This window comes from Labeo rohita, chromosome 17 (genome assembly GCF_022985175.1).
Source record: "Labeo rohita strain BAU-BD-2019 chromosome 17, IGBB_LRoh.1.0, whole genome shotgun sequence".
In the NCBI taxonomy this organism is placed as follows: Eukaryota; Metazoa; Chordata; class Actinopteri; order Cypriniformes; family Cyprinidae; genus Labeo; species Labeo rohita.
In genome coordinates this window covers 15,025,139-15,045,352 of record NC_066885.1, presented here as the reverse complement: position 1 = coordinate 15,045,352, position 20,214 = coordinate 15,025,139, and the positions used below count along the sequence as shown (strand labels likewise).

At 35.7% G+C, this 20,214-nt stretch overlaps 1 protein-coding gene across 1 annotated transcript in view; it reads left to right on the top strand.

Moving 5' to 3' along the window:
- The first annotated feature begins 1,155 nt into the window (after positions 1–1,155).
- pdzd8 (PDZ domain containing 8) overlaps positions 1,156–20,214 on the top strand; it is a 44,627-nt gene continuing 25,568 nt past the window's right edge. The window contains exons 1-2 of the mRNA XM_051133663.1: positions 1,156–2,457; positions 17,695–17,817. Coding sequence (XP_050989620.1) covers positions 1,571–2,457; positions 17,695–17,817 — 1,010 coding nt within the window. The 5' untranslated portion in view covers positions 1,156–1,570. The remainder of the gene's footprint in view (positions 2,458–17,694; positions 17,818–20,214) is intronic.

Here is a 20,214-nt window from a genome sequence, read left to right as displayed (position 1 = left end):
TATTAAATTTCTCAGCAGACAGGGTCTATATTTATTAAAGAAAATTTAGGAATTAATGAATAGACATTTGCTTTACATTATGCAGTGATAATGCATCACTAAAACTCATTTTACAGCGTAAGCGCCATGTATTAGAACTCGTCAGTCCATTAATTTCAAAGTGCCGTTTATTTATTTATACATTATCATAAGCAGCACAATGCGAAATGTTCAATAATATGCAGCCTTTTAACTAGGTAAATTATGCAAGCAGTGAATTCAAACTGTAATAATTATAGTTAAAAGGTTCCAGAGAGGAAATAATAACCTCTAAAAACTATTGGAAAATGATGCTACTTCACTGATCAATATACAGTGCAAACACTTCATATTCATGTATTAAATAAAATGGTTTGGAGGTTGTTTATGTAGTGCAGGGTTGGGGCCATTCATGAATTGAATTGAGAATGAGTGGTAAATTCCAATTCACTTCCTGGAATGGAACTGGAATTGGAATTGCATGCAGCTGACAGGAAATGGAATTGGAATTGAATTGGAATGTCAGGAAACAGAATTGAAATCAAATAAATGCCACTGAATTCCACTTGAGATATTTAGGCCTGAGAGATGCAGTCTTAGCGATGCCAAATTTCAGGAAATGATGATAATTCGATGCAATAAAAAGTGAATGAAATACATGAATGTACATGACTCATGTGGTAATCATATATTGAATGTATAGTACATCCAAAAACTTATCACCACTGTCATTCAATTATTAATTCATAATGTACAGTTCTCATTTTTATTTACTTGCATTTGATCAACTCTAACTCATTACTTGGTATTTGTAAAGCATCATAAATAAAGTTCAAATGTATGTCTCTAAATGCACTCACAAATAAATGCTCAGAAACGGCAATAAACGGAATTCAGTGGAATTTCCCTGAATGGAATTCCACTTCCTGTAATTCCAATTCAATTCCAACTCTGTTTCCTGTAATTGTTGTTGAATTCCAATTCCAATTCCATTTCATTCTTTGAATTGGAATTGTTGAGTTCCTGAATTGGCCCCAACTCTGATGTAATGTATGTAACTTCCTAATAATAATATTAATAATAATTGTAGAATAAATAATTACATATATATATATATATAATTTTTTTTTCTCATCGCCTTTGCATTATTTAATCATTTCGTTTCCTTTTTATGATATTTGTCAGTTCAAAACATCTGTATTGCAATAAGGCTTTATTTTATGGAAAAAATAAATGAAAAGTGGTTTCATTGTCACAATAACAACAACAACAACAACAAAAAAACAACGTTCTTGTGACAATTTTTATGCATTATTTGTCGCGATCACAGCCATTCGGTCTCTGCCCGGCATATGCCGTCATGACGCAGGACTTCCAGCGCGTTGACGCGATGTTACGTTCCACCAATCAGCGGCAGTTTCCGAAGCCCAGGAAAGGAGCAGATGATATGGCAGCTTTGTGAGCGACCAGGTGGAACTCGCTTTTGTTTAATCGGGCTGACAGCGGAACATGAGTACACTTTAACCCGCACGCCGTAGCGGGGGATCCGAAAATGATATACCTGGTATTAATTTCTGCCTTCTCCGGGGCCATCGTCACGCTCCTTCTGCAGCTCCTACTGTTGTACCGGAGGAGCCCCGAGCCTATCGCTAGGACAGTTCAATATGTCAAAGCAGTTCCTGATCCCGCACTGAAGGATTACTTTAGCAACCAACAAGCCGAATCAACGCAGCAACAATCAGATATCACGCCGTCTGCCTCCAAGCAACCAGAGGCCGCTTCTCCCAAGCAGCAAGAGACCACCGTCCCCGGCAGCAGCCCCAAACAGCAGCCGTCCTCGCCACCGCCTTCATTGAGCGACCCTCAGCACACCTACAAAGCAGAGACATGCGATTTCCTCAATGCCATCTTTCTGTTCCTATTCCGGGAGCTCCGAGACACCCCAGTCGTCAGGCACTGGATCACCAAAAAGATCAAGGTAGAGTTTGAGGAGCTCCTCCAGACCAAGACCGCCGGGCGGCTGCTGGAGGGGCTCAGTCTGCGGGATATCTCTCTGGGCAACTCGGTGCCCGTCTTCAAAACAGCCAGGCTCATGAAGCCAGTGGCTCTCAATGAAGACAACATGCCAGAGGAGCTCAATTTTGAGGTTGACTTAGAATATAACGGCGGCTTTCATCTGGCCATTGATGTCGATTTGGTATTCGGGAAATCGGCTTATCTGTTTGTGAAGATGACCCGGGTGGCAGGCCGCCTGAAGCTGCAGTTCACCCGCATGCCTTTCACGCATTGGTCCTTCTCCTTTCTGGAGGACCCGCTCATAGACTTCGAGGTCAAGTCTCAGTTTGAGGGCCGTCCTCTGCCCCAGCTCACCTCCATCATAGTCAATCAGCTCAAGAGAGTTATCAAGAAGAAGCACACTTTACCAAACTACAAAATAAGGTAATGTCTCAGTGTCCTACTGCTGTCACCTGTTTATTGCAATACTTGTCGTCTGTCCCTTGTCTTTGACATGTCAGTGAAGTTCATCTGGAGTGAATGTCCTCAGCTTTGGCAGAACAGTCACAGTTAGGGGTCTTGAAGATAAATGACTGCAGCTGATCCCAAAATTCATTCCCTGCAGGGTTATTTTTCACTGTGATGTTGGACAGTGTTCAACCAAGATATATGACCCTGGACAACAAAACCAGTCATAAGGGTCATTTCTTTGTAACTGAAAGCTTTTCATTGATGTATGGTTTGTTAGGATAGGACAATATCTGGCCAAGATACAACTATTTGAAAATCTGGAATCTGAAATGTTCAAGATATTGAAGAAAATCATCTTTAAATTTGTCCAAATAAAGTCCTTGATACATGATCTTTACTTAATATCCTAATGATTTTCAGCATAAAAGAAAATTGATAATTTTGACCCATACAATGTATTGTTGGCTATTGCTACAAATATACATGTGTGAATTAAGACTGGTTTTGTGGTCCAGGGTCACATATTGTTTCCTATGCTGATAACAATTATTTTTTGTTAAAGAGTATATCAGACCAACTTTTAATTATTTCAAAATATTCTTTCTATTTATTATTTCTCCTTACTTTTTGGCACAATAAAACTGATCAATTAAAAAAGAAGATATAAAAATAACTTTTTTAGAAAGCAGCAGCAATATTGCTACTACAACTAATACTAGTGCTACCACTAATATAATAATTAAATCTATATATCTTTAAGATAAAGTCAAAAAAAATATTTTTATTATTTTATTGCAATACAGTAATAATACTAATTTTTTAAATATATTATTTGTCATAATATTTGTAATTTATTGCCATCCAGACGGTTACTTTTTTGTGTAATTGTTAAGCAACAAAGTTTCAAAACAAAGTTTCAAAAATGAAAGACCTTTATGAAAGACCTTGCACTTATTAAACGCATTTCTTAATGCGTTTCTTATTAAACAAATTTTAGACATCACCGTTGTTGGATCATTTTATTTAGAGACCTCCCGAATGGTGGCAATTATTGTCAGACCTGTTATTAAATTGAAAAGTGTAATTATCTGTAAAAGATATCGCTCAAGCTAATATCTGAGCATTGCTTTAAATGCAACATGAAGACTCTAAAGAGGTTGTGAAACCGGTAGTGTGTGTTCATGTCTGAATGTGGTTGTGAAAAGTGAACAGACAGAAGTACTGTGCCACTCCAACAACTTCTCCAACAACATCTTCTGAGCTCATTGGCAAAGTCATGTGTCGAAAACAGCAAGTGTTTCATTTTCCCTGGGTGAAACTGGAATTGGAGGTCATCTTCCCCATTCAGTCATGATTTCCTTTACTGTGCTCATATTCCTGGCCGTTAAAAGTGAAAACAGCTCTGAGGGTTTTGTTACTTCCTGTTTTTAGCTGAGAAAAATATAAGGTCTGTGACTAAGACGTTCAACCAAGCTGTGGATTGATTGCTTGCAGGATTTGTCCACCTACACCTCACTGCTGTCTATTATTCAGCATTACTTGGCACACCCAAAACGTTTGGTTGCCAAAAAACATAAAGATATCTCAGCAAACATGTGTGCTTTGACGGGATTTCTCAGGTGTTGTAGGTTCTTTAGGTGTAACATCGTCTTTGTAAGTCAGCAGGTGCACAGAATGGTCTGAGGCACAGTTGTTTTTGGCTCATCAGTCAAATTGCTCGTCTTTTTGTTGACATACTGTGTCTGTGTACAGTCAATATGAACCTAATGTGCAAATCACAAAGTCAAACACAGCACCGAGCACCACGCTGTGATTTTATCCATTAAGTTAATTGTAATGTCCGTGGAAGGCAAAAACAGCAGGGCGAATTTAATCTTCGTCAGTTCGAATGGTGCATTTGAACTTTGACCCCACACAGCTGGGATTGTGAGTAGTGAATTAGATCACTGTGCTCTCTGTTAAACGTCACGCTTAACTATTGATTAAATGCAAGAACATGATTAGTCCATAGAGTTTCTTTTCATAACATTTCTCTCTTTTCTTTGGATTCAGCATTCTAGCATTAATGCTGTGCCCTCTGTTATACACCATAAGAACGCGTGCTGCAGAACTAAAGAGTTTTAGTCATCACAGCGCCGCACACGCACAGCTGACAGCGACGTTACTGAAGTTAAGCGCTTTACATTACCCAAAGGGAAAGAACTTCTCAATGATGTGAGACATTAAATGACACACTCATTTGCTCAGTATTGGCTTCTTCCCAAAAGTCTAATCATTGGTGTTTGAAATGAGATTTTTCCTCTGCATGTGAGCACAGAATTCATGCACTAGTCATGTTTTACCGCCTCAGAGTTTAATGGTGTTTGTTGTACGGCTTGGATGAAAAGTACCTACTGTTTAATTTGTCACGTGGGAGGTGACGTTAAGGAGCTGACAATATTCTCTTTTAAACAAGTGTGTGAGTGGGAACTTTGTTTAAAAAGCAGACAGCATGGCCCAGGGACAAAAAAGCGGGCAGGCCACAATCCGTTTCAGTCGTCTCTGTGTGGGATGGAAGTGTCACAGATGGAGGAGGTGTTTAGAAGAGGACAAATGTGTGTGTGCGGACAAAACTGCCGGAGACTTGAATTACGTAGTGTGGTTGAAGTGCTTTTAATATACTGTGGCAATAAATATGGGATGACGAATCGATAGATTGCTAGATAGATAGCAAATCTAAAATACAGACAGGGGTGGGTCATAAGGATGAAGAAAGAGTTTGCCTTGGTGAATATAGTGGTGCTTCTGGTGAAAGTTGAAAGTTTTAACAGTTTTGTTTTTTTGGAATGCTACCCATACTGCTGTTTTCTATTTGAATACACTACCAGTGAAAAGTTTTTGTTTGGACAGTAAGATTTGTAATGTTTTTTGAAAGAAGTCTTAAATATTTTCTATTTGAATATGTTTTAAAATATAATTTATTCCTATGATTTCAAAGCTGAATTTTTAGCATCATTATTCCAGTCACATGATCCTTCAGAAATCATTTGAATATTCTGATTTGCTGCTCAAAAAACATTTATTATTATTATCATTTTTATTATTATGTTGAAAACAGCAGAGTAGAATCTTCAGAAAGTTCAGAAAAACAGTATTTTGTTTTAAATAAAAAAAGTATACAGACTCCAAGCTTTTCGATAGTATAGTGTATAATGTTACAAAATTAATTTCAGATAAGTTCTGATCTTTGGTTCTTTCTGTTCATTGAAAATACCTGAATAAATGTATTCAACTGTTTTAAATTTTACTACTACTACTATTACTAATAATAATAATGTTCTTAAACAACAAATCAGCATATTAGAATAATTTCTGAAGGATCACGTGACACTGAAGACGAGTAATGATGCTGAAAATTTAGCTTTGTCACAGGAATAAATTACATTTTAAAATATATTCAAATAGAAAATAACTATTTTAATAGTAACAATATTGCTGTTTTTGCTGTATTTTGGATTAAAGGAGAAGTCCACTTCCAGTACAACAATTCACAAATAATGTACTCACCCCCTTGTCATCCAAGATGTTCATGTCTTTCTGTCTTTAGTCGTGAAAAAATTATGGTTTTTGAGGAAAGCATTTCAGGATTTTTCTCCATATAATTGAACTTCCAAAATGTAGTTTAAATGCAGCTTCAAAGGACCTTAAATGATCCCAGCTGAGGAAGAAGGGTCTTATCTAGCAAAATGATCGAAATAAATGCGAAATAGAAGCTTGTTTGCTGTTAGATCTCTTGTAGAATTTTAGACAATTTCAAGTTTTACATACATGCTGCGTTTGCACTGATTCAGTTAGTCAATGTAAGAGCATTTTCATGCAGAGAACTGCTCTAATTTCCTCAGCAAACACCTTCTGTTATTGTGTAGTGGACGGCCCAGTTAAGCTGATCCAGCTCCTTTGTCAAAATGTAGATCTTAACAGTCTTCAGACTTTGTTTAAAGTAAAATTGCCATCTTTATCTGTAGCAGTGTCATGAAAGGTCTGTAATATTGGGATACATGTATAAGCTCAAAATGAGCTTATAAGCCACAGTGGCTTTCTGGTTAATGCTGAGTAATACTTGAAATAAAATGGTCTAAACTAACTATATAAAAGTTTATGATAAATTATTCAGTGTACAGGAGTCCTATACTCTGTACCTGTGGGGGTATTTATAGAAACCAAGACCATATGACATCATCTCTGGTGCATCCTGGACAGGCTCCATGTCACAGATGGCCAAAACTTGAGAATCAGAAATATGCATTTGTTGTTTATATATGTTTACTTGTTCTTCAGCCATCCCAGAATGTTGTAATTAGAGATGTGATTGCGAAGGTTTCTCCCTTCCCGTCATTAGTAGTTCTGTTAACACAAATCAATTATGAATGATGTTCTCAGATGTTGTAGATGTTTGATATATGGTGCGGGGCAGGTGCACACCGTGTGTGCGTAAGAATAAGTTTCTGTGATCTCTACGAATTAACCCGTGCTGTTCTCCGGTTACACCAGTTGATGTCATGTCTGGTGTGTTTGCGTGTCTAGCTGTTATTGATAGGTGTTTAATGACACCTTCTGTTCTCAAAGATGGAGTGACTCTGTATGTCTGGGTTAGTACAGTCCCTGTTGGGGGGTGATCTGTATGAAAGCGTTACTGAGAGACCCCTATCAGCTGCGTGCCCTTGAGCAAAGCTCGGGACAAATTTTCCTGACTGTGCTGATTTAATGGTCCAGTTCCTCAGAGGCATTAGAGAAACACATTCTCAGTAGAAAAAGACACGGCGTTCAATCCATCCATCCATCCGTGTGACAGTGATGGAGTTTGGCTTTGTAAATGCCCCTTGCCAGAGAAACTGTCAACTGCGCTTGTTTGAAACTGTCAGCTTACACTTTCCTGTGAAGCACATTTAGAGCAAACAGGAATTGATGTCATGATTAACTAGTAACCTCGATTTAAGATGCCGTTTTTGTGTGCATATGCAACTTGAAATACCAGCTCCAGATCTGATCGGCTGGCTTTACTTTCAGGATTAAAGGGGTCATTGGATGCAAAGTTCACTTTTACATGTTGTTTGAACAATAATGTGTGTTGGCGGTCTGTGTACACATCTACCCTATAATGATAAAAATCCATGCAGTGGTTTTTTAATTAATCTATAAAAATAATATCCCCATTTTCAAATCGAGCCATTCTCAGATGTGGTGTCACACCGAGACAGGCTGCTCCCACGATAGCTGACTGGCATGAGCGTCTTACCTCAGACCTGCCTTAAATCAGCTGTAACAGTCCAACCTCCATTGTTTCGATGCCGGAGCAGGGATGTAAGTTAGACAAGAATATCTCCGATTGAGCATTTGAGGTGTTGTGTTGCTGGATGGTAATAATGAACATAGTGGTCGTAATTTACTCCCAACATCTGAGCTGCTGAAGATGCAGTGGATTACGTTTGTTTGTGAAGGGAATGCGCCTCCCGATCTACATATATCCATCTATGTTTGCATGAATCATTTGTGATCCAGCTTCACTTACAGCAGAAGTGATTGTAAGAATTTTTTTTTTTGAATCTTTGCGATCGCCTTTTCCTAATAATGTGCTAGTTAGTAAGTTTAACGGCTAAACGCGGCTCAAGTAAACAGGCTCGTCACTCCACAATGAGTAGAGAGGGGTGGGGTGAGCAGAGCTCATTAACATTTAAAGCAACCTCGACCAGAACAGGGTGATTTTTGCAGAGTTGATTTTGGCAAGGTAAAAAAGGTGTTTTTTACACTATCATTGAGAAATTTTAACCAAAGCATGTTATGGACTTTTCATCAAGGCCCTAAAGAATAATATCAACTTGTGGAAAATGGGCATCCGATGACCCCTTTAGGGACATACAGTATTTGCAACTCATGGATATTTATTGAAGTACAAAGAACCACCAAAATGTCAGTATTGTAAGCACTTCCTTGGCTGTAAAACATTTTTTAATGTCAGCAGTATTTGTCAGGACAAACTTTGAAGGACTTTTTTTCCCCCTTAGAAGTATAGACCAATTTGGTGTTTGCGAACAGCATTTTCGTTTTTTTGTGGGCAGAGCTTATCTGGTGGCTGAAAATGACAGTTTTCAAGTAACGGTCTATGGAAGCCATGGAAAGAATAAAATAAAATTTGAGTTTATGTTTAAAAATTCTGACTTAATTGCTCGTTTCCCCTCGGAAAATCATGAGTTTGAGTTATGAAGTCCGAACTAGGAGATATAAACTTGCATTTGTGGAGAAAAAAACATCAAAATTGTGAGATAAAATAGGTAAATGTTATGTAAAATGTATGTTATAGATTTAAATTTCATGCAGTAACTGTAATGCAATATGTCCCCTATGAACTGCATAAAAAGTTCATAGGGGACAAATTGTTTAAATCAAATTTATGCTTTAAAAGTAGAATAATCATAGTAGCTTTCATCTGTGGACTGTCTGTTTAAACGTCCGCGTTTAGCTTTAAATGCCATTTTTGATGACAGTGTTCTATAAAAATTATTTACATTCCGATTCTGACATCCAAAGGTACAATATTTTTTTTTTCTCTTATTCCATGGATTTTACCCATTTCCCTCAACTTGTTACCAGTGTTTTTCTGCCACCACAACGTGCACAGCTGCCAGTGATGTAACTCTGACGTCTACTCAGATTGGTCTATATATGCATATACTTAGTTTCTAGTGTTTAAGTTTGAAAAACTAAAACATTTTGAAAGACAAAATAGTAGAATATAGATATATAGCCTAGTTATTGCTTATCAGCCATATCATGAAAAGGACACAGATATAGATGTGCTTAGTTAATTGTGCCTTTTCTCCCTAGTCGTCACATTGAAAAGAACATCCTTGAGTGATCTGTCAGTGACTCAGTTCTACATTCGTCATCTGTGACTATGCAGTGCGCATTGCGGCCGTTTCAGATCATCAGCAGTGATTGACTGGACGGTGATGGAAACTTATACCTCATTCTCTGTTCTTTCCCTCTCTCCATGTCTCTAAAGTCCACTTATGTAAGTGCTCTTCCGAAAACATCTGCTGTGCTTCCGTTTATATGCGCTTACAAATACTTGTTATTTTACATCCCCTTTCACAATGCGTATATTCCTTCTCTCTCTCTCTAGAGCAGTGCTTTTAAAATAACAGTAACCTGTCCTAGGCCAGATGGCATCGTGATGTCAAAATGCACCTCTTCGATCATTTCAGCCACGCTTCGTCTGACCACTAGGGTGATTAAACCTCTTATCTCAAAGTGTAAAGTTCTGTGTACATTAGCAGATACAGTCAGGCCGAAGTTCAGCTGGGATGAAATCCCTTTATCTTCACACTTTCATGCTCTCTTTATGAATAGAACATCAGAGGCTAGAGAAAATGATCAGTTTTGTAATCACTTTCATTTGATTACATCACACAAACTCCTGGGAAAATATAGACATTCCTGAGCTCCGTTTCCTGGGATATTAATGCATTAGGCTGCTGTTTTGTAATCTTTACTACATTCTGTTTTCTTCGCAGATTTGTGTAGGGTTGCGTATTAAAATTCTGGCTGATACAGATAATCCAAAAATTATTTTCATGTTGTGATTCATAATCAGTAAGTAGCCTGTACTATTTTGTCTAAATAAAAACACACTGAAAACTTACACTGATGCAATTTAGGAATCATAAAATTATAATGTCCAGTATAAAAATGAAATATTGTTTTCAGATTCACTAAATATTACATTTATTTCATTATTAATGTTTTTAAAGATTAAGGGTGTGTTCGAAGGTTATCTAAAAGTTTAAAAATAGCATGCAAAAATTAATCAAGGAATGAATGAACAATACAGCCAAAAGTCAGTATGGAACTGATATTGTGCATCCCTAATGTAAGTTATATTTTATGATAGCGTTTGTAATGGTTCCTATGAAAACCCGTTTCCATCACTAAATAAAAATTGCAACTTTTTATCTCATGATTCAAACAAACTGGCAATTCAGACTTTTTTTCCTCAGAATTGCTTGATACAAACTTGCAATTCTGGCTTTTTTCTCAGAATTGTGATTATAAATTCACATTTGTGAGTTAAAAGGACAGAAGTGCGTGTTAGAAACTCAAAATTCTGACTTTTTTCTCAGAGTTGCGTGACAAACTCACAATTATGACTTTCTTTCTCGGAATTGTGAGTTTGTATCTTGCAATTCTGACTTTTCCTCACAATTCTGACTTTTTTCTAATAGTTGCTTGATAGAAACTCGCAGTTCTGACTTTTTTTCTCAGAAATGTGAAATATAAATTCGCATTTGTGAATTAAAAGGACAGAATTGTGTGATATAAACTCACAATTACTTTATAAAGTCAGAATTGTGAGATATAAACTCAGTCTGACTTTTTATCAGAATTGTTCTGAACAATTCTTGGAATTGTGACTTTATATATTGCAATTCTGACTTTTTTTTCGGAACTGTGAGTCATAAAATCTATTTTTGAGGGGGGAAAAGTCTGATGTGTTCTCAGAATTGTGAGTTAATTTCATAATTCTCACAATTTCTAAAACTCACAATTGCGTGTTATAAAGTCAGAATTGCTTGATATAAACTCGCAAATCGCAGAGTTGTGAGATATAAAGTGGTAATTTGGAGAAAAAAGATTCTGACTTTATAACTCACAATTGCAAGTTTATATCACATTTCTGAGAAAAAAGTCAGGTTTGAGAGTTTATATCTCACAGTTCTGACTTCTTATATCTCACAAAAAGAAAAAATTCAGAACTGCGAGTTTGTATCATGTAATTCTGAGTAAAAACGTCAGAACTGTGAGATGTATACTCTCAATTGCGAGAAAACAGTCAGAATTATGAGATTAAAAGTCACAATTACCTTTTTTATTTTTTATTCGGTGGTGGAAACGGGCTTCCATAAATTCTTAAATGCCCTCTCCTGGTAACAGTTATTTCTCACTGTTATCAAATGAAATAATCATTGTACTATTACACTATAGTGCTTGCACGTGCAGTTTAAAACAGGCCCATTTTTTGCAGTCAGTTTGCAGAACACACATGATAAGCTCTTAGCGCTTCCACCCGATTGGCAAAGTCATACGTTTCTTCCTGCTGCACAAAAAAGCAAAGCTGATTTGGTTTGTCCTCAATGACCTGGCTGTGGTGAATATGAGATATTTAGAGAGGTGCTGGTGATATGAGTGGGTTTTAATCCGGTCAGCAACACATCCAGAGTCAGAGACACAGCAGGTGCATTTGTGTGGCTTACATAAACTTTTATTACACACATGTCTGACCGTATCATTCTTATACACCATTTTTGTTCTATTAATGACTGTTAGATGCTGATTAAAGCATATATGTGCACTATAAAACCTAATTTGCTGATATTTACTTTCATGGCCATCGTTATGAAAATTAATTATGCATTATAATTATTTATGTTAAATGTTAAATATAATTAAACTGAATAGTTTGAGGTGTGCGTGTAAGTATTTGTGTTCCTTCTTCAAATGAGTGTGTGTGTGTGTTTGTAGTTAACCAATGAATTTCCTGTGGTTTCTGAAAGGTTTCGCAGATATGGCAGAAGTTTGAAATATGCTATCTAATGCAACTAATGCGCCATTTGATTAATGACTTAAAATAGAAAATGTTTTTTAACTACTTACACTTAACACCTCAAGAGTACAGAGTAAGATAGATGGCCGTAGGCAGGATAAGGCCTTCACAGTTGATAGTCGTTTGCCGGCCTTTTGCCTTACCGCAAGTATTTTCACACTTCTGCTGGAAGCCCTTGAAAGTGCTTTGAACAGTGAAGCATTTCACCATAGAGGTTAAGTGTTCTTCATTTCAGTGCAGTGAAGTTCATCCCCTAGAAGATTATCTTCTGTATACTATAATGAAAAGTAGACAGGATGTTATTAAAGATAACACAATGATAACAGTCTTTCTACTACTTTTCCTTTAGCAAGAGAGCCAACATTTTCCTCAGAATGAGTTAAAGTGTTTTAAAGAAACAGTGTGCAATAAAAACTAGTTTAACAATGTCTTTAACAAGGTCAGAAAGCTCCCGGATGTCATCTAAAATATCTTATTTTGTGATCAGAGGATGAACGAAGGTCTCTGTTTTCTGAATTGCCTTTACACAGACATTAATCCTGTCATGCTTTACCTAATTCAACTCTATGCAATACATATAACAGTGTAACAAGATTCATGCAGTAACTGTATATTGTTTATGAGCTAATTACGGTTGTTAATATACACTGGTGTATGTGTGTGCATGTAGCTGCTTACAGTTGGCTTAGACTGCAGGGACCAGACTTGAGGCAGTGCTTGCTTGTTTCTGTGAGGTGAGTGAGTGTTGTATTTTTAATGCCGCAGGCTGGCTATGTTCCTGTAACGGTGTTGGTGGTAAGCGATAGGGCTGCGCTCCATGCCCTGTGTGTGCTCTGGAACAAACTGAAGTCATGTCCTGCAATTAAGCAGCTGGGAAATGGAGAGCGAGGAAGGGGCACAATGAGAGTGTTGCCACACCAGGATCTTGTTCGTACAGCTTTGCATCACGAGGAGTCTGAACAGGAAGGAAGTAGAATCATTGAACTGCCCATTTGAGTCACACAGTATTTTGGACGCTGTTTACATCATTATTTTAACATTATTTATATGACATTGTGTGTTTAGTAGGGCTGTCAGTTTAACATGTTAACTTAAGACATGTACGTCGTCTTATATTTTATGTAGTTGATTGTTGGCAAAAATTATGCAGGGCAACAACTCAAAATACTAAATATTCAGATTTAGTATTTAGAGTATAATTTCATATTTAAAAAAAAAAAGAAAAAAAAAGAAAGAAGATTAAAAATAAAAAACATTAAACGGACAGTTCACACACACACACACACACACACACACAAAATTCTGTTATCATTTACTCACCCTCATGTCGTTTCTTTTGTGGAACATGAATGAAGGTATTTTAAAGCTGTTTTGGTTAACAATGACTTTTTGTCATATGAACAAAAAAATACTGAGGTGTTTCTCAAGTACTCTTCTTTTAAGTTCCATAGTTTACGTTAGGCCGTTGCAGCCTATATGGTTATGTGTAATAAATTCTATGTTGAATCAAAATATTTCTTTCTAAAGCTACAATTTGTAATGTCTGCTTTATACTTTCTTATTTAACCCAAAAATAGCTTTAATCTTTAGTGGGTATTTTAACAGTCAAATTTCTTTGGCGATTTAATTAGAGTAATTAATTGAAACATCATTAATAATTAATTAGAATTAAAATTATTTAATTAGTAATTAATTAGAGTAAAAATTTTAATAGATTTACAGCCCTAGTATTTATTAACGTTTTGAATTAGCTTTTAGTTTTATATTTTCAGTTTTATTTTTTTTTTTTTGTTCTTTATTTTATTTTATTTTTAGTAATGTTTGTATTTCAACATATTTTATTCATACATTTCTAATGTTCTTATGTTTTTAATTTCAGATTTTTATTTTATATCAGCTTCAGTTAATGAAAACAAGTTTTAATAGTTTCAGTTTTAATTACCAAAACCAACATCGGTTTAAATGTTTAATGCTGTCCACTTTTAAATGGATCAACCACAATGGATGTAAACTGGGTGTTTAGGTTAACAGGGTTGCACAGAATTTGCAATTGCAATTTGCAATAATGCATTTTAGGTAGTTTAGATGGTTTAAGTCATTTATAAGAAAAATCCATGGTCATTAAAACATCTCTGTCTTTGATTTAGAGCAAGACTAAGGAAACAATTTCAAAATGCAGTCGTTTAAAAGGCTAAATGGTTAGAAGACAGAGGACAGATGAGTAGTAGTGATGAAGAGACAAAATTTTACAAAACTAAGCAACAGACACAAATACACTATCTCAGTTTTTTTCACGCTGCTTTTTTTGCATAAAAGATAACACTGGTACTTTTGATAAGATCTGCTGTGTACAGGCTTTGTTTACACAGCGTGCATAGTTTTTGACTTTTTTTCACAAAGCATTATGTCCATGTGACTCCACTAAATTGTGTCTTAATCTCAGGATTTTGCTTGTGAAAGCCTCACTAGAGTTTACATTAGAGAAGTTAATGAAATTGCCTTTTGTCTGTTTGTGTGGTTTAGAGGAGTGTTTCATTTCACTTTGACCTCTTTTTTGTAAAAGCATGTGATTTTGTTTTTTTTTTTTTTTTTTCTCTCTCTTTTTTTTTTTTTTTTAGGTACGTGACAGCTTCACCCAGCATATTTGGAAAATAAAGGTTTTCAGAGATTTTGTATGTTTAAGTAGCAGTGGTTTGACTTTGTGATTTTTGTCTCAGAATATAAACATTCATTCAAAGTCCTTACATCCTCTATTATCTGTTAATGATAGTGTGAAGATTTTATGGGTCATGCATAAAACCTAATGATTGTTTTTGAAAATTGGCCATTCCTCAGCCAGTTTCCATGGCAATTTGTATGATGATAAGACAGAAAAACAATCTGTCTGGAGTTTCAGGAAAAAGGCCAGTGAAGCAATTTCGGAGACTGACGGGTTTTATAATATTTTGTACCTTAAAAGGGCAAATCGGAGGGCTTTGTGTATGGAGAGAGAGAAAGGCACTTCCTGTTTTAGGAACACTAATCTCTCAGGTTATTATTAGCAGTAAAAAATCTTGGAATAGCAACAAGCCATTCTCCTCAGATGAATATCAGTGCTGCATTCTGAATTCGTGCTGCATGAGGAATCACCCTGTTTTTAAACTTCCTTATATTCAGTTCGGTTTCCCTGCTAGTTATGATTGAACACATGATATAGAGACTTTTTTTTTCACATGAACAAGTTTTTCATTTTGAAACAAATGCTTGCTTAATGTTGGAAGTTTTAAATACTTGCAACACAGTTATGCACAAAAAGAGGATGATCAGTCACACTCCAGAACCCAGAATTAAAGGGATAGCTCACTCAAAAATGCTAATTCTGTCATTAATTACTCACCCTCATGTCGTTTCTAACCCATAAGACCTTCGTTCATCTTTGGAACACAAATTAAGATATTTTTTTTATTTTATTTTTATTTTTTTATAAAATCAGAGCGCTTTCTGACCCTGCTTACATGCACGTTAACTGATGGAAATTATTTTTGTTACTCTCATAGCTACCACTGACTATGGACTATTTTAACAATGTCCTTACTACCTTTCTGGGCCTTCAACGTGTCAGTTGTGTTGCTGACTATCCAGGGTCAGAAACCGCTCAGATTTCATCAAAAATATCTTAATTTGTGTACTGAAGATGAACAAAGGTCGGGTTTGGAACGACACGAGGGTGAGTAATTAATTACAGAGTTTGCATTTTTTGGGTGAACTATCCCTTTAAGAGAACTCTTTAAGAAAGAAGAATCTCGCATTATTAAAACATTTAGCTTGGTCTAATAAATATGTGGGAAATGCTTTAAAAGCATCTTAAGCGAGCAGGTAATGTTACATTAAGAGGAGGAAGCTTGTGAGAAGTTTTTCCCTGTTGGCTTTCTGATCCGTTTCTCGTCATTTCACAACCTTTTTAGGATGGGATAGAAGTGACTTCACAGATGATATAAAGGGAACAGAGTCTGGGTGTTTCAAAAGTGGTTAACCTTTTGCAAATGTCAACATCAGGAGGTTTGAATTTTATATGAACTGTTTTTTTAATAATACTCAAATTATGCTGGGTTAATATTAACTGCTAGTTTTCAATAAAACAAACAAACACAGGATCTGTGCTTCTGCTGCAAACATTTACAGATAATGTACTTACTCTCGTCATCCAAAATGTTCATGTTTTTCTTTCTTCCGTCATAAAGAAATTATGTTTTTTTTGAGGAAAACATTTCAGGATTTTTCTCTGTATAATGGACTTCTATGGTGTCTGCGAGTTTGAACTTCTAAAATGTAGTTTAAATGCAGCTTCAAAGGGCTCTAAATGATCCCAGCTGAGGAATAAGGTTCTTATCTAGCAAAACGATTGGTCATATTCTACAAAAAATTTACGATTTATGTAGTTATTTTGTAGTTTTTAACCTCAAATGCTCATCTTTTCTAGCTCTGCGTGAACGCTGTGTATTCTGGTTTATGACAGTTAGAGTATGTCGAAAAACTCCCATCTCATTTTTGTCTCCAACTTCAAAATTGTCCTAACTGATCATTTAGATAAGACCCTTCTTCCTCGGCTGGGATTGTTTAGAGCCCTTTGAACTTGCGTTTAAACTGCATTTTGGAAGTTCAAACTCGGAGGCACCACTGAAGTCCACTATATGGAGAGAGAAATCCTGAAATGTTTTCCTCAAAAACATAATTTCTTTATGACTGAAGAAAGAAAGACATGAACATCTTGGACGACAAGGGGGTGAGTAAATTATATGTAAATTTTTGTTCTGTAAGTGAAGATGCCAAGGTGTACTATAATTCATAGACATTGCTGGGTAATGAGTAGTAACAGTGAAAGTGAGACCTCGAGCAAAGGCATAAGATTTAATTTCACCTTGATGGAGTCTGACATTTATCATCATAGTTTTCACTTTAGTTTTGCTTGAACGCCTACCTGTCTGACGATTTGCATAATTTGAAAGGGCCTAAAGATCCTTGCAGCGGTATTTAACAGAACCTGCTGTTCTGCCCCTCAAGTGTTCTGTGTGGAAGGACAAAAACACACACACAGAGCTGAAATGCTTGTTTTTCCGGTAAGGGAAAAGTGAATGGTTTACACACACCTAAAATGACCATTGACTTTGTAAATGTTTGCTGTTGACCTCACGATTCAAGTCGTGACTTACTGTTTTGCAATAGTGAATTTAAGGCCTCTGTCAGGATTTTCTAAAGTCACGCAGTGAAAAATTAACAATGAAAAGGCGTGGACAGTTTTTGCGGTTTGCATTAGTAGGAGTTTCCTTTTCAGAAATTTAAGGAAGGAGTGTTTTTAAATGAATCATGCAACTAAGGTTAACTAAGGTTTGCGGTTGTCAGTTTACAATAAATAATATAAGTACCATTATTCATTGGCCAAAGTAATGTAGATGGCATTGGTCATTATGGAAATGAGCTGAATGCGTCTCGTGCTAAATTAACTGTTTAGTAAATCTGGCCATTAATGTCTATAAAGCAAGGATTATTATTAGTGGATTATTGGTTGTCTGACTTTGTCTGTTTTTGATTGACAGGTACAAGCCCTTTTTTCCTTTCCAAGTGCAGCCACCACTGGCGTCATGTGACATGGACATCTCCATTCGAGACACACTATTGGTGGAGGGGCGTCTACGTGTCACACTTGTTGAATGTAGCAGGTAGGGCAGACTTCTGTTGCTGTCTGTGATGCAGTCAACATTTACCTTTTAATCTTTTTATCTTTTTGGGCAAATAAAACATGGGAGGTTAGGAAGAACACTTCACTATTAAAATAGGGCTTTAATAATAATGCACTGTCATTAAAATGCTGGCCATTGTAAGCAGATGGTTATTTGTTATGGCTGATATTAAAATTCTGTGGTGTTTTGTCTAAATACACTACCAGTCATAAGTTTTTGAAAAGTAAGATTTTTAATGTTTTTTAAAAGAATTCTCTTCTGCTCACCAAGCCTGCATTTATTTGATCCAAAATACAGCAAAGGCAGTAATATTGTGAAATGTTTTTCTTATTTAAAATAACTGCTTTCTGTTTGAATATATTTTAAAATGTAATTTATTCCTGTGATCAAAGCTAAATTTTCAGCATAATTTCTTCTGTCTTCGGTCACGTGATCCTTCAGAAATCATTTTAATATTCTGATTTGCTGTTCAAGAAACATCAGGATTCTTTGATGAATAGAGAGATTCAAAGATCAGCATTTATCTGAAATAAAAAACTTTTAATAATATACATTGTTTTAACATTATACACTATACCATTCAAAAGCTTGGAGTCAGTATAATTTGTTTTGGTTTTTTTGGGAAAGAAATTGGGAAATGAATACTTTAAGTGATGGATTAATTGATTTAATAGATCAAATGATGATAAAGACATTTATAATGTTACAAAAGATTTTTATTTCAGATAAATGCTGTTCTTTTGAACTTTCTATTCATCAGAGAAACCTGAAAAGAATTCTACTCCACTGTTTTCAACATAATAATAATAAATGTTTTTGAGCAGCAAATCAGAATATTTGAGTGATTTCTGATGGATCATGTGACTGGAGTAATGATGCTAAGAATTCAGCTTTGAAATCACATACGGTACTGTGCAAAAGCCTTAGGCCACTAGTATTTTCATTAGCTAAAAAATGGTTTAAAGTCGGTCTTTTGCTGTAGTGTATCAGTAGGAAACATCAGATTACATTTCCAAACATTCATTTTGCCATTAATCATAATAATCCAGTGAGATTTTTGTTTGCACAAGGAGTCTGACAACAGCGAGTGCTCTGCAGAGATCTGATCTCATCATCATCCAGTCTGTCTGGAATGACATGAAGAAACAGAACAAACTCAGACAGACTAAATTCAGAAGAACTGTGGCAAAGTCTCCAGGATGCTTCAAGAAACCTACCTGCAAAGCTGCAGCACTATTAAAAGTTTTAAGCACTTGTGTAAAAATGCTGTAAAATGAGGATGCTGTCATAAATAGATTTTTTTTTTTTTTTATCAATTACCTTCTATTAACTAAATGAAATCAACATTTGGTGCGACCATTCTTTGCGTTTACAGCAGCTTTTGCCCTAGGTGCACTTGCACAAAATTTTTCAGGTAGCTTTGCAGGTAGGTCTGTTGAAACATCTTGGAGACGTTGCCACAGTTCTTCTGGATTTAGTCTGTTTCAGTTTGTTCTGTGTCTTCATGTCATTCCAGGAAGACTGGATGATGATGAGATTAGATCAGTGTGGAGCACTGGCTGTTGTCAGACTCCTTGTGCAAACAAAAATCTCACTAGATTATTACAATTAATGGCAAACAGAATGTTTGGAAATGTAAACCGATATTTTTTACTGACACACTACAGCAAAAGATAGAAATAACTTACTTTAAACCAATTTTTGGCTGGTGAAAATACTAGTGGCCTAAAACTTTTGCACAGTACTGTATATTCAAATAGAAAACAGTTATTTTAAATAGTAAAAATATTCAAAATTGTAATGTTTTTGCTGTATTTTGGATCAAATAAATGCAGTCTTCTTTAAAAAAACACACACTGAAAATCTTACTGTTCAAAAACTTTTGACTGGTAGTGTAACAATAAAAATAAAACCCTAAAAAAATACAGAGAAAGTGATTTTAGCATTTAAATAACAGTGCATTTAACATTTAAATATAACAGTGTTATTTAATTATTAGTGTATTTAAAAATTGGAATTAGAAAAACTGAAAAACTTCACTCACATGTGTAGTTCTTTAAATATATGTATAACTCTTACTGTATTCCAAAAAAACATTCATAAACAGAGTCTGAAATAATAGGTGTCTATTCAGGGTAGTACACACTGCTGTTTTGGTTTTCTTATTCTTTTGGGACACGAAACAGCCATAACATAAAGGCCAATGAAATTTGAAATGGCCTGGTTGCAGGCTGTTGTGTGTGAGAACACACACACACACGGTGCAACAAAAGCTGTATTCTTCTCACCATTGTGTGTCTTTGTGTTTTTGTCAGATTAGTAACAGCCTTCAATAGTGTTTATAATGGGCTTTCTATTAATAATGCAGAGTCTTTG